This window comes from Hermetia illucens, chromosome 1 (assembly GCF_905115235.1).
Source record: "Hermetia illucens chromosome 1, iHerIll2.2.curated.20191125, whole genome shotgun sequence".
Classification (NCBI taxonomy): Eukaryota; Metazoa; Arthropoda; class Insecta; order Diptera; family Stratiomyidae; genus Hermetia; species Hermetia illucens.
The window spans coordinates 154,615,882-154,629,465 of record NC_051849.1 but is presented as its reverse complement, the minus strand read 5'-3'; the positions used below and the strand labels follow the sequence as shown (position 1 = coordinate 154,629,465).

General features: G+C 38.3%; 1 protein-coding gene and 1 long non-coding RNA gene across 11 annotated transcripts in view; both read right to left on the bottom strand.

Annotated features, from left to right (window-relative positions):
- The window catches only part of LOC119647833 (neural-cadherin), a 1,165,868-nt gene that overhangs the window by 143,111 nt on the left and 1,009,173 nt on the right, over positions 1-13,584 (bottom strand). For 2 of the 10 annotated variants that reach the window (XM_038049114.1, XM_038049108.1), the window contains exon 15: positions 2,890-3,048. The exons of the other annotated variants lie outside the window; for them this stretch is intronic. In XM_038049114.1, coding sequence (XP_037905042.1) covers positions 2,890-3,048 — 159 coding nt within the window. The remainder of the gene's footprint in view (positions 1-2,889; positions 3,049-13,584) is intronic. 10 annotated transcript variants of the gene reach the window in all.
- LOC119647877 lies at positions 3,090-9,198 on the bottom strand. The gene is made up of 3 exons (XR_005248959.1): positions 9,088-9,198; positions 8,865-9,025; positions 3,090-3,492 (listed from the first exon to the last, which is right to left on the bottom strand). It is a non-coding gene; the product is annotated as an uncharacterized LOC119647877 (long non-coding RNA).

Below are 13,584 nucleotides of genomic sequence, written 5' to 3'. Positions count from 1 at the left end.
GCAACATGATTTACATAGCTGGGGAACTCTCCTTAAAATCAACGTGGAATGACGCCATTCACCAGACTGTTTCGGATTCACATTTATAACGTTTCCACTAAACTTCATATAATATTCCGAGTAAAGCACGTGCGACAATCAGACAAACAGACAGTATCGTTGCTTTCAACTAACAACACATATCGAATTTATATTTTCCAGATATAAAACCAAATATCTAAATGTGAGTTTGGTTTGCGGTCTTCTCAAATACCATATATTACAAAAACATTCCTTTTCGGGGATTCGGCCATTCAAAAATATTTACCAAAACCGAAAATAAACTTAATAAATAATTCTATGTTTCAAATTCCATCCCCTTACGTCAGTGATGTATCTTGGTAAACAGCATCATTCAAATTTATCCACAAACAAACTTTGAATCCAATCTCTCTATAAAGAACCATCTGCCCTTGTCAGGTGTATTTATTCGATTTATTTTGCTCCCAAAATGCCCATTTTCCCTCCACCACCATTTCTTCAAATACGGATCCTTAACCTAAAAAAATCAACCTCAACTACTGGTTTCCATTTCCTAAATCAAAACTTCTAATAGCTCTTAACAATCAATACCATTCCAACATTATATTCACTCTGGCAATGGGGAGTTTCGATCTCTTCCGTAGAATATCCTCTCCACTTCTTCCATCCCCCGCGCTCTGATGGCAACATCCTTTTCAGCTATCACTCATCTCCTGAATAAAACAATCTCGGTCACAATCAAATCACTCAAAGGATTTCATTCAGGTTGTAGGCTATGTTGTTTGCCCTAAAACGTACAAAGTACGCCATTAGGGAAAACAGTGGGTCATTCATCGATGGTTTCCGATTTTCAAATGTCGATGGGAAGCAATCATCCCCGAACGACGGTGAGAAGGAGGAAATGGAATGAACAATAGCAGTTAGAGGCGACGGTGCGGTTTTTATCTTTTTTACAACTTTTCATTTTTCATGTCCCTTAGAAAAAAGGAAACGAACACGCCATGAGAGCGAACCTGAAAACTTTTCACTTTCTTGTTTTCATCACGGACTCCAGGGAGCAAAAAAGGGGAAGATCTAATGAAAATATAGAAAAAAAACAAAAACAAATAAGCCACAGAGATGACCTTAAAAAAATATGACAGCGTCATTTTTCGTCTATGGCGTTTCTTCCTTCCGACGGCGAATTTTCCTGACCCTTGGTATGGTTGTTTTTCTTCTAAACAATAAAGTAGGGTTGGGGGTTCATTTTTCATTAACATTTTTTATACTGCACAGTCCTAAGTAGACTCTTAAGAGAATTTTCATAATTATTAATTTTTCTCTGTTGTTTGTTTCTGGACTTGGATGATTTTTAATAAACTTTACGACAGAAGCCGGATTAAGTTTTATTTTTAGGAAACATAAATGTTCGGTAAGACGGGTTCCGTTGAACTGCGGTTGAATCGACGACAAACATTAGGTTTAATGAAGGGAGTTTGTTGAATTAATAGATCCTAAGCGTAGTTTTCAGGTTATATTCAGAAGCTTCTGAGAAAACGCCGGAATAAATGTAAAAAAAAATTCAGTTGTTTGCAAATGTGAGGAGCGAAAAGAGAAGAGAGGGAATATCAGGTTCGCTCCTGTCCTGTATTCCTATTCTGTTGAGGTGTTGTTTACCGTAGATATGTTTGACGAGTTGCGTGACAGAAAAAACTCTATCAGATACTTTTTACTTGGAGTCAGCAAAGTTGGCGAACTTTTCTTAAAAGGACTGACAAAACATCTCTTGAAAACCACACATCGAGAAGGAGCGAGAAAGAAGCCTAGAAATTGCATTTTCAAAAGGTAGCGACAGAAGTTTCTCCCTTGAATATAAGAGATAAATAATGCTTCCTTTTTTTTGACGCCACTACAGTGTCATTTATCTCTCAGCAGCATTTTATTTTAAACTTTTCTTTATCGTAAGTTTTTTCAGCCATTTCAAGTTACTACCGCAGTACAAACCCAAGAAGGGTGTGCGCTCGCGGGCGATTCTAAGGATAATGTTGAAAAATTTCTATGTGCACGTTTCAATGAAAAAGTTTTTAAACTCCTTCCATTTTGTCACACTATGCAAAAACTTTACTTAAGTTTTCAGTTTGGTTCCATAATATTTTTGCCCTATTCGACCTTTTGAGTTGTGTTAGCGGTGGCTGATTGTGTGTGTGCACGTGGGAAGGGCGAATCAAGTCCGGGGAAATCCTTGAAGTGCAGCAAATGTTCTTAGGAAAGTGAACAAATATGGAAAAAGTTCGCGAAGTGAGCATGCAAACAAACGATTTGGACAGAGGAAAAAGTCAAGATGTACGGAGGAAAGTGTGTAGAGGGAAAGTCAAACTCTAAGGGAGGATTTTTTTGGGGAGGAAAACTACTTAAGTTTTCACTTGTCTACAATGAATTCGGGTTCGCTGTTTAGATTGCCGGAAGGAAATAACTTTAGAGTCGACAAATGTGATGCTTTCTATCATACCCTACTTCGAATGGCGCTGGGCTGACACTTTGCTAAAGGGAGAAGGAAGAGGGACAATTTTCAGTTTAAATAGTTTCGGCGTCTCTAATCGATTTGGGGCTGAAATGGTAAATATACAAAGTTAATTCAAGAATAAGTTAACATCAGCAGTTGACAGAACTACTGCTCTTTAATGCTGCTGACTTGGTGAAAAGTTCGATTTAAATTGAATGCTTCTAAGTTGATGTTAGTTAGACTTTCCCATCCGATCACCATGTGTTATATTTATACAAAGTTAGGTCCTTTCTTAACCATTCTCATTAGTATTCAAATGCATATACATGTATATATATTTGGGTTAATCGTGAATGTAAAGGTAACTTAAAAAATAAATAAATAACCTGAATTAAAGTAAGAGGCGTAGGCATCTCCTCATCGAGCGTAACTTCATATAGGTTTTGTGGAAATTTCGGTGGTAAATCGTTCACATCCTTCACATTGATCACGATTGTGGTTTCATTTTCATTCAAGCTATCGGATGCCACCAGCGTCAAATTATACTGATTACGCAAATAGTGAAGGCAAAAATGGAAAGCATAAAAATACAATAATAATTAACAATAAAATTATAATCTAGAATCGAAAATTTCAAAATAAATGAACAATATATTCCGACAATTTAACGAAAACTATGTAAAAGTTCCAAAAATAAAAAAAACCATAAAAATCAATCCTTGAAATTCACTTCACCGAAATGAATAGCAATCATAAATCTTCAGAATTGCATCATAAATTTTAGGGTTGATACTATTGGCAATATTTTTGTTTTCAAGCAACCATTCCCGGAATCGAATTTTTCCCTTTTTCCAGCCTGTTTTCATAAATTGTTTCAAGCTTCCTTGATTTTATTTTTTTTTTTCATTCGTAACTTTCCCATGACATATTTCTCTTGCCCATTTGAGCACGCACCAAATTAATCATCGTCCGTAATTTGACTCTGTGTACTGAAATCAGACACAAAAGTACTTCAGACATTAACAAATTTGAGAGCAAACATCACTCAATTAATTTTTCTGGACCAAATGATATGATTTTTCCTTGAAAGTTTTCGATATATGTGTTCGTACCTATGTATCTTTATTATATTTAGATAAAGTGGAATTATCGAATGTTCAGAGTTATTGAGTTAGTTTCCTCTCAAAGAAGTATATTTTCCGGAGTATTTGAAGCCAAAACAGGAATTTATCAAGCATTCTATCGAGCAAAGAACCCGGTATAGATACAAACAAATAGGGGAAAATGAAAAGAGTTGCAGGCAGGGCTTAGGTGCAACATCCGATTTACACAAATCTCGTGCCATGCGGGGATCGCTTCCGCCGTTTGCTTTTATGTCGGCCATTACAAGTGATAAACAGAAGTCATTCCGTTTTTGCTGTCGCCTGTGGATTCAAAAAGGTTGATTTTAGAGGTGATAGGTAAAAATGGAAGTGGAAAAATAGTACGTGTCTCAGGGAGGTCTACAGGTCCGGCACTGCAATCCTCCCCCCCTAGGCAATGCACTATTCTCACCTATACGCCAGTACATCGTAGACAATATAAAGTTCAAACGAGAGAAGGTGAACGACGATTTCTCCATGACATAAAACAAAATATAAAGCTGTGAAATAAGTAGCAGTATAATATTGTCTTGGAACCTCACACTGACCTCGTATCGGATCCGAAATATGTATAAGGACAACAGCGGTAACGGAAAAGTTTGGAACCTGGAATGTGTGCTTCGTGTTCAGGACTGGCGCCCTTAGAACACTCATCTAACAAATCGGAAAGTTCGAGATAAATGTATGGCATTCCAGGAAAGGAAAATATAAGGCATTGGCTTTCGGAAAACACTATTTTCAAAAGCGGTAAAAAGACTGGATGCAATGGAACTTTTGTCGTCCATAAGGACGAAATCTTAGCCCCGTTCAATATTCATTCATTACCCTCGCGCGACGTCAACGCAAAGATCGGGGAAAAGTCTATAAATGTGTAGATCTACAGATGGAACGACAACTTTAAGTTAGATAATTTAAGATCCGCTTACACCTTAATGGAAAGAATAACCAGCCCACAACCATGCTCTCTAGACATAGGAGTGAATCTTATTGAAGACATGGAGCAGATTCGAGATCTATTGGCCCTATACTTCGAAGAGGTGCTTAATACCGCAATAAAAACTGCATACGTCAAAAGAACAAAGGTCTGCCTGACAAACTCCACTCGAAATCAAGGATATATTTAAAAGGCATAGAATCGAAGAATTGGCGTCATTTTCCTTTGTATTAGAAAAAGTGACGGTTTTATAGAAAAGATGACCTTTTGCGAGAAGGATATCATTGTTGTGTGAATGCAACAAAGTGTTATGAATAATAATCAAAATTAAGTTTATGATTGATCAGATATTTTCAGGGAAATAGATGCCGGATAAGAGATGGGAATATAACGGAGTATAGTTGAAGCTAAATCCTGCTTTATCTCTCTTGGTGGCAGCTTCCACGACAACCCGACCATGCAAACTCATTAAACGCCGTTACTGACAATAATGGTCGTGTGGTCGTCGCGGCCCTGGCGAAAAACGGAGAAAGGTTTTTGACGCATGGACGGCGTTATAACGTATTATAAGTAAATTAGTCCGAGCGAAACAAATACGTGCCTCCCCGCTAAATATTGGCACCCTCCCTGGAAAAAAGGAGTAAGTCGCAACAGCTCTTCGAAAAATACGCATTGATATTTGTGTGTGCTAAGAGCTACGACACGAGACTTTCCATTGATGCAGCTCACTATCATCGCCCGTGAATTAACCCGGCTTGGTCAAGAAATGCGGAACTACTGACGGAATATACGCTCCGCGATTACTCATGGAGTAACACGGTGAGAATATTGCATTTCTGGATTTGGAGAAGACTTTTGACCGTGTGGAAATGAACTCATCATTCGAAAAGTAAAGTTCGAAGTGTGGCGAGTATAACAAAACCGCTTCATGTCTCCGTTGGTGATTATCAAGGAAACGCCCTCTCACCGCCGCTCTTTGTTTTTGTTACCGACACTGACACATGGGACAACCAATCTCCAGCGACCTATATATTGCTTTATGCAGACATCCTAGCGTCTCGTAGCAAAGCTAATCTCGAGCGGGTTGATCAACAATGGAATGATTGCCTCATGCAAACTTCAAATTAAATCTGAGTTTTTGAGGAGCGATCTTAATAAAGCACTTAAACATCTTAATAAAACTTAATAACACTATCTCGGGACAATGCTATTAACCAATGGAGAAATGCGTTATGAAATTGCTTCACGCATTAGCGTAACCCGGTGAAGTGGCGTTTCACAACAGGTGTTCTTTTTGACCGACGTATCAACGAACATCTAAAGTCGAAAATTTACCGCAGTGCCGTCCGTCTTGCCACCCCCAATGGCTCTGAGTGCTGGGCGACTGTAAAAGACAATTAATGGTTGAACGAGACAAACGCTGAAGAACAACGTAAAATATTATACAAAATATTTTCTGAAGTGGAAGTTTCAGTGGCAATTGATTGGATTAATTAGAATGACAATAAACTTAGTGCTGAAGGGGGATCATACTTCTCAACAATTTACTTCATACTGCCAATTCTAATTCATCAAAATTGACATAGAAAAACGATGTTCACTGTATATAGAGCTTTTTGTTTGGTCAGCGAGACATATACGGTGATCCAGGCTAGAGCGCAAAAAAAAGTTTTCGAACCTTCTCAGAAGAATGTTAGGCTCTGTGATGATGGACAGTAAATAGCAAATGAGATACAACATTGAATTGCACTATCATATGGCCTGAATATTAATATTAATTATAATATTAGTTTCTAGGTAAACCATGTATAGCAGAGGGACTACAGAGAAATTCTCAGGCTTTGCTCAAAATTAAGGCGAAACGTAAACGAGCTCCTAGAAAACTGCAACACAGAGTGAAAGCCTCAATGGATAATGTAAGTTACACGCTTCTGTTTCCTAAATTGAATGACGTCGTCTGTTTACCGAGAAGAATGGAGACGAAAAATAGAAGCGGCCAGAGACCCAAAATCTTTGAGAGAGGAGAAGAAGTAGATATTCCAGTTTCTACATCGCACGTTCTGCTTCTGTTTTACCAAACTGATGTCTTAACGTTTATAAGTTTATACTATTTACGTAAATATAGGTTCCATTGGTCTTAACTCATTGCAAATTTTATTAAAAACTAACCTTAAAGCAATCCGTCGCAAGTTTATTGTGCACGCAAATGTTGCGTTGGACCAGTAGAATCACACGGCTTGATCATATCCGAAATCAGGATATCCGCGATCGATATGGGGTTGCACAGGCCGTGGGAAAATTGAGAATGAGGCGTCTTCGATGCTATGGTCACGTAATCCACGATAACGAGAATTAATTTGCCTAGATTGATCTGAACAACAAAGTCGATTGGAAACGACCAAAAAGCCGGCCCAAACAAAGGTAGTTTGATACGCTGGATGGTAATTTGAAAGCTTCGCGACGGGACAGATGCAGAAGAACAGGAAGATTTGGAACTATTAACGTACTGTTTCGATTTGAGATACCTCTCTAAGAAAATCCCATAGGTAGCAGTGACTCATCCTACTGAACCATGTTACTTCCTTATAACCATGAAAGTTTTAAAATTCAGGAGTCAAAAGCGATCGAACATCTTCACAAAACATTGTGAATTTACTGTCGTCTTTCGTACCCTTTATACCATACAGACAATTTAGTCGAATGTATGGGTTTCTCGTGTTTCAGATTCGGATGTTCTCGAATAGCTGCTTGTTCAGCCGCATCCGAAAGCAAAACGTTGTCAAATGTTGAGAAGCGCATAGTTACTTAGTGGTGGAATTTAGTCTTTACACCAATAGATTTCATAGAAGTGAAATATTTCTCCACAGTGGGATTTTGTTATGACCTATGCACATGTATAGCACTTGCCAATGGAAAAGTTGGACTCTTGACAATCATATAATTGCCCCTTCTTAATGACTTTACTCCGATTTCGGTTCACCCAGTATTGAACCGATTTCCTCAAGCGAGAGAGAGATAGAGGGAGAGAAACCCCTGGCCTATCATTCACATGCAAGCTAGGGTGACTGTAAAGTTCTCTCTGTGCAATAGTCGTCATACCACCATTTTTTTTTGGAATTCTCGCATACAGAAGGCGCAGTCCGCAACCCAAGGAACACTTACTTGCGAATGACTCCCTAGAAAACAGGCAGCCAATTTATGTAGTGCAGCACCTCTCATATTTACCCCGTTTACGAAAAACTTGAATAAATATAAAGTTTTTTAAGACATCTTATACAAAAATATTTCTTCTTGTTATTAATGGCGTACCTCATACTATCTTGGCTGGAGGAGGTGCAGCGGTTCACTGGTTGTGACCTTTTTCCCCAAATACCTTCTCTGCGTTTAGGCCATCTAATTAGCTCTGCATTTAGAGACGAATCTACAATATGCTAACAAAACCACGATCTTTAGACTGATAGGTGAACACACTCATTGTATCAACAAACAGGCTATTGAACACGTCGAACAATGTGGTACGGATGACACCCAAATTGTTGTCAGCCGATAACGTATTAACAGCCATCTGTCCACTTTCCCTGTTTTCTTTTAAAATTTGAAAATATCTCAACTCCAACATTAAGTTGAAGTCATTCTACGTCAATGGTTCTGGGCAGCAGGTCGTTGCCTCTGTTCCTGAAAACCTCCAAACTTTCTTTAAACTGTGTCTGGGTAGTGTTGGCGGAAGAACTTCGTCAGCATCTGGACTCGATATCGATGGACGTGTTGATTATAGGTGATTATGATTACTTTGCCATAATTTTGCAGTATCGGAAAGCACACAATCATTCATCAAATGGCTAGATTCGATGCCCGCTTCGCTACTTCCATAGAATAGATAATGCTCGCTTCGATCTCGATAATAAGCAAGTCATATTATATGATTTAATATAGTTTGAAGTGCGTGACCGGGAACATAACTCAATTCTCCAGACAAATTTTGCACGCAAATAGTAAATCGCGTTAAATAATTCTCCACAACCGATAGAAGTTCTGAAAGATACAAGTAAGCGACAATGTTTGCCCTACTCACTGATATCTATGAAACTCGCGAAATTACAAACGACCGATTGTCTCACAGCTAAATTTTAAACTTAATGCGAACCCTTCATAAATATTCATTGACCAAGCAAATGATCACCACCGTCTATTTGTTCTGCATAGACATCTCCCTTTGCCCTATATAACTCGAAAAAATGTTATTCAGCACTTCACACAAGTATATGCACATCGATACCGATCTCACCTCAATAAACCCCTTTTTCGTAGAGTTCGCGGCAATTGTTCCATTTGAAAGTGAGCCGAATAATGCTGGCTGCTAAATTTTTCATCATGTCCCTCTGTGCTCTTTATGTTTGCTTCCTGAAAACAACGTGTACCCAGTTCCACTAAAGGAGGACGATTTCACTGCAACAAGTCATTTAAATTTTCATGAGGACATAAAAAGGCTTTTATGTGCTCCTTCTCACCTGTCCCGGATTTTTTTATGGACGTATTAATGCACAGGCATTGATTTATGTTTGCATCAACTTTTGAATAATTTATTTTGGAGGTGACAGAAAGGGGTGCCTCGGGTGTAGTTTCTAATTTCAAATGTATGCCACTTACTTCAGGGAAAATAAGTTATCACGCAATGAGTTTTGCGAATAAACGGCAAAGTGAAAGCCTTGAAAAGAAAATTCAAATTTTGTTAGGGTCATCGCCAATTTGACGGAAAAAAGTAAGAACAATACAACCGTTAAAGACTGCACCTGGTTAGATTCCATTTTTATTTGAAATTGGCTCGAGAAAAAGGGGAGAAATAAACATCTCAAGTTTCCTTTCCTATTAATTGAAAGGATGTCTGCATACATGCAAACTTTGGAGATACATATCTTCTCCCGGGAGAACCTATTAATCGTGAATCTATTGCTAAAACAAACTCCAAGTAAAACCGATGCCAACCTGATATCAAATAGCGAGAGAAGTAGGACATGGTAGGCGACGAAGATGAAACAGAAGGACCATTGTGAATTTGGAGAGAAGAGCGAGAGCAACTAAGACCATCATTAAAATTGCTCCATAAATAAGATATTATCATCATTTCCGCTCGCTATGCTCCCTGCGCCCTACATACGCATAATACTCCAGAGTCACGTATGTAAATGGGAAACAAATATAACTTCTACTCTATTAAGGGAACATACGGACAGAGCGGTAGCAGGGGGTTTACAGAGTGAGCCCTGCAGCAAGAGAAGTAGTAAGCAAGTAAATGGAATAGAATATTTGTATGAAGCTAGCAATTACAAAACAGAGTTTCAAGTACTTTAGTCAGCGCGATTATAAGTTACTTTCAGCTTGACTCAACCGTTGGATCAACAAGAAAGCTAGTCATGAAGCAGGTGAAAAACTGCACACTAGTTGTTGTACTTGAAGTCCTCATTTAAAATAGATTAAAAGGATTCATCAAAATAGTCTAGTATCACGCGGTAATTGGATGTAAAAGTAAATAGATTCATTACTACATTTGGATAGTTTGAGACTTTCAAGCATGACGAAAATGGCAAAAAAGATTTATGGGGCCAGTATAAAATGTATTCACTTTAGTAGCAATTGATGTAGGGGCTTATGAAATAGAACAATACTTTCCATGGTTTAACCTTTATTTAGTATACATCAATAAATACCTTAGAAGAAACCGTTCATTTGTCATCTTTTAGGGATTGCGTTTAACTGACTAAAGGGGAATCATATATAGAGTGCAGCTGCCTCCGTGACAATAGCCAAAGAGCCAGAATAAAGTGGGCCTTGTTGGTATGGAAAAATTCAATACTTCCATTTGAACTAAATCTCATCTGTTGTTGTTGTATTGACGTGGACCATCAGGCAGTGTTAATTTCAGCCTAAAGATGGAATTTGGGTATCTTTAGCAATATCTTACGTTCTCTCATTCGAAAGCGTTACTTAGGGATAATGCACATTACGAAAAGTCAGAAACTGCTAGGATTAACATTATTTTTGAATGCCTCGAGTCCTAGAAAAGAACTCTAACTAAAGCAAATATGAATGATCTCAGAAATAGCTCCTCTTTATAGTTATCCTGGTTTCCAAATCAGGGCCACCGAAGAATGCGTATTCGAAAATTTCTCCTACATAACAAACCACTCAACTCTGCAAGGTGGCCCAATTTAAGCGGTCTCCAAGCAGATATTATAAGTTAGTCTAGTTTACAAATGGAGGAACGGGGAGGGGGGGAGCTTTTCCACTAACCCCCTAATACAGTGCGGTCCAGGGGTAGCTATTTTCCAACAGGAAGCAAGCCAGCACTTCCGTGCTGACTCTAAATAATTAAAAAATATTTCGAAGAACGAAATCGAAGAACCACGTTGATGTTCGGGGATAGGGGGATAATATAATATAAATAAATAACATAATAGGCGAAACTGTTATAAAATGGATTATGATAAGGAAAAAGGATCACTCAGAAATCGCGGTGGCACGTACAATACATCTATGATAAACGATGAAATTATACAGGCCGTTTTCAGAGCTAAGTCTAGGTACTGTTGCTGCAATATCATTAGCATCTATGCTTCTGTGCCTATCCCAAAAAGTATTGGTTACCATTTTTGATATTTAGACTATCAACCTGCAACAACCAGAAGATGTACTTAATTTTTTTGATAGAGAGAAATAAATTTTATGTAAACTCTATTGCGTTCAGAGTTAATCGACAGGGATTGTTCGTAGTAATTTTTAGTGATTTCTCTCCAAATGAAGAGTGGCCTCATTGGCGTCAGCTATCGTATGTACCGAAGACAGCACAAATAACTTAAATTCTTCATTGTATACCGGGATAATTTCGTCTGAGGTCTGAGGAGGACGAGCAGCTGCATATGAAGTGCAGTACCGTTTCGTCCTCTTCCTAACATTAGCTATAAATAGCCGAGATCCGTATCCCAATTTTCGTCCTGTGGTAAATTAAGAAGCTGTACCCCTACATCATTTTTGTCGCATTCTTCTGCTATCAATAAAGGTTTTAATTTTCTGAATGGTTGGGCCAATTGCGAGACCCCATTTTTCGAAAATCCCCTGAGCCCAATCTGTCGGTGAAAATTATTTGTCAATTCCAAAAGTTTCGTGACAATTTATCCATCATACTTTCCTTTGTGGTTACCACATATCATACAGAAACCAAACGATCGGCGGGTATCAAAGTCAGGTGATGTGTGCGAAGGAACCTCCAGATAGACTTTATTACTATATAATTGATCTCCTTTCCATGCGTGAATGGTATCAAGCCTACATATATGCGTCGTTAGCTAGTTTCGATTCCACCCCTAAATGAATGGGGTGTAGATAAAAGATAGCTTTGTGTGCCGCGGTTGGCGTAACACTCGTTGTTTTAGTCATACTCAGGCAACCTAGCTTTTGATTCTGTACCGGCAATCTCCTGGCTTTAGCTGTATTAACTATGTGCAAAAAGCTTGACAGCTTGTTCACATAAAATTATTATAGCATCTGAAGCTGAGCTTCAAAGACACAGCAGTCACTACGAAAGTGGAAAATGAACTATAAATTTGGAGTTCGAAACATACTCTCCTTGCTTACAACTGGGATTATATAGACCGAGGTTTCTACAGCCAGTCGGAAAGTACAAAATTGGCGTCTTGATAATTTAGGAAACAAAACTATTATGCAGGGAAATATTTGATTCTCGAAAGCACGGCTTTTAAAATGAAAAATAAATAAAAAATTCCGAACTTTGTTTTCCTGTGCAGTTACGTATATGCTACAGCAAAAGAAAAAAACGACGCGGAGAAAGAGGAAGATCCGAACAGTGCAAACCAGTGAATTATCAACGATACCGGTAGTAAACTGGTAGAATTCACGTATACTCCAGAATTTCGACCATCCCATCACATGTTTCCATACCGATCTCAACGGAAAAGCGAGTGGGCGTCGAAGTAAGAAAAACCATAGAAGTACCTGTCACATTCGAGAAAGTCGAAGAATACTAAAAGAATAACATTTTCATGAACTTCAATGCTATGTAGCATCAACGAGAAATGTGGAGTAAACCAAGCCAGGGAGCATGCCGCTTAGCTTCACTAATTTAAGGAAAATTGGATTCGGTTACGAAGTGCTAGGTGTTCAACGTAATGGAATAATTAATTATTCGGGGCTTATGGACATTTGCGCTGGAATTCCGAAGCAAACTTATTACAACTGCATTGAAAACATCGTAATCCTCACCACTGCCATTTACAACATCATGTAATGGCTAGCGGTGAATGAAAAGATAGAATAAACTGCGAAGCGTCGCCATGTGGTCTTAACTCAACTTAACTTAATTGTTCAAGTGGATGATTTTTTAAAAAGGCGGCTTTCCACTTTTTTGTTTGGCATCCCAACACTCATCGGGAGTTACAGCGGAGAGGTAATTTATTCGATGGTAAAATCGAGTTTTTCCCGAATATGCCACAAAAAAAGTATTAAGAATGTGAGAATATTGAAGAATATGCGTTATCTCATAAAAAGGACGAAAAAGACTATCCCGTCACTCAAACATGAAGTGCGAGTCAAATAGAAATTGACGCCATCATGGAAATATTCTAGAGACCACTTTCAAAGTACAGTGTGAGATATACCATATACGTCGGCGGTTTTGAATGGAATGCGCGAACCTCATGGTCATGTGGGCAAATGAAGTCCAAAAAACCGAAAAAAAAAGAAAATAGAGGTATTGGTTTTAACATAAATTGGAAATCAATTGACAAAGACGTGGGAGAACGTACGAAATTTTATGGCCCGGCATTTCAGAGGAGATCAGATTCTATTGAGGAAGTGAAAATAGCAACGTGACAAAAAATGACCGAATTCAATAGTGGTAAGGAGATGTAACAAAATAAGAACAGCTTCGAGATGAAGACGGAGAACTCTCTGACCAAGATTAATTTGGAAGTTATTCCATTTACATTTTACAT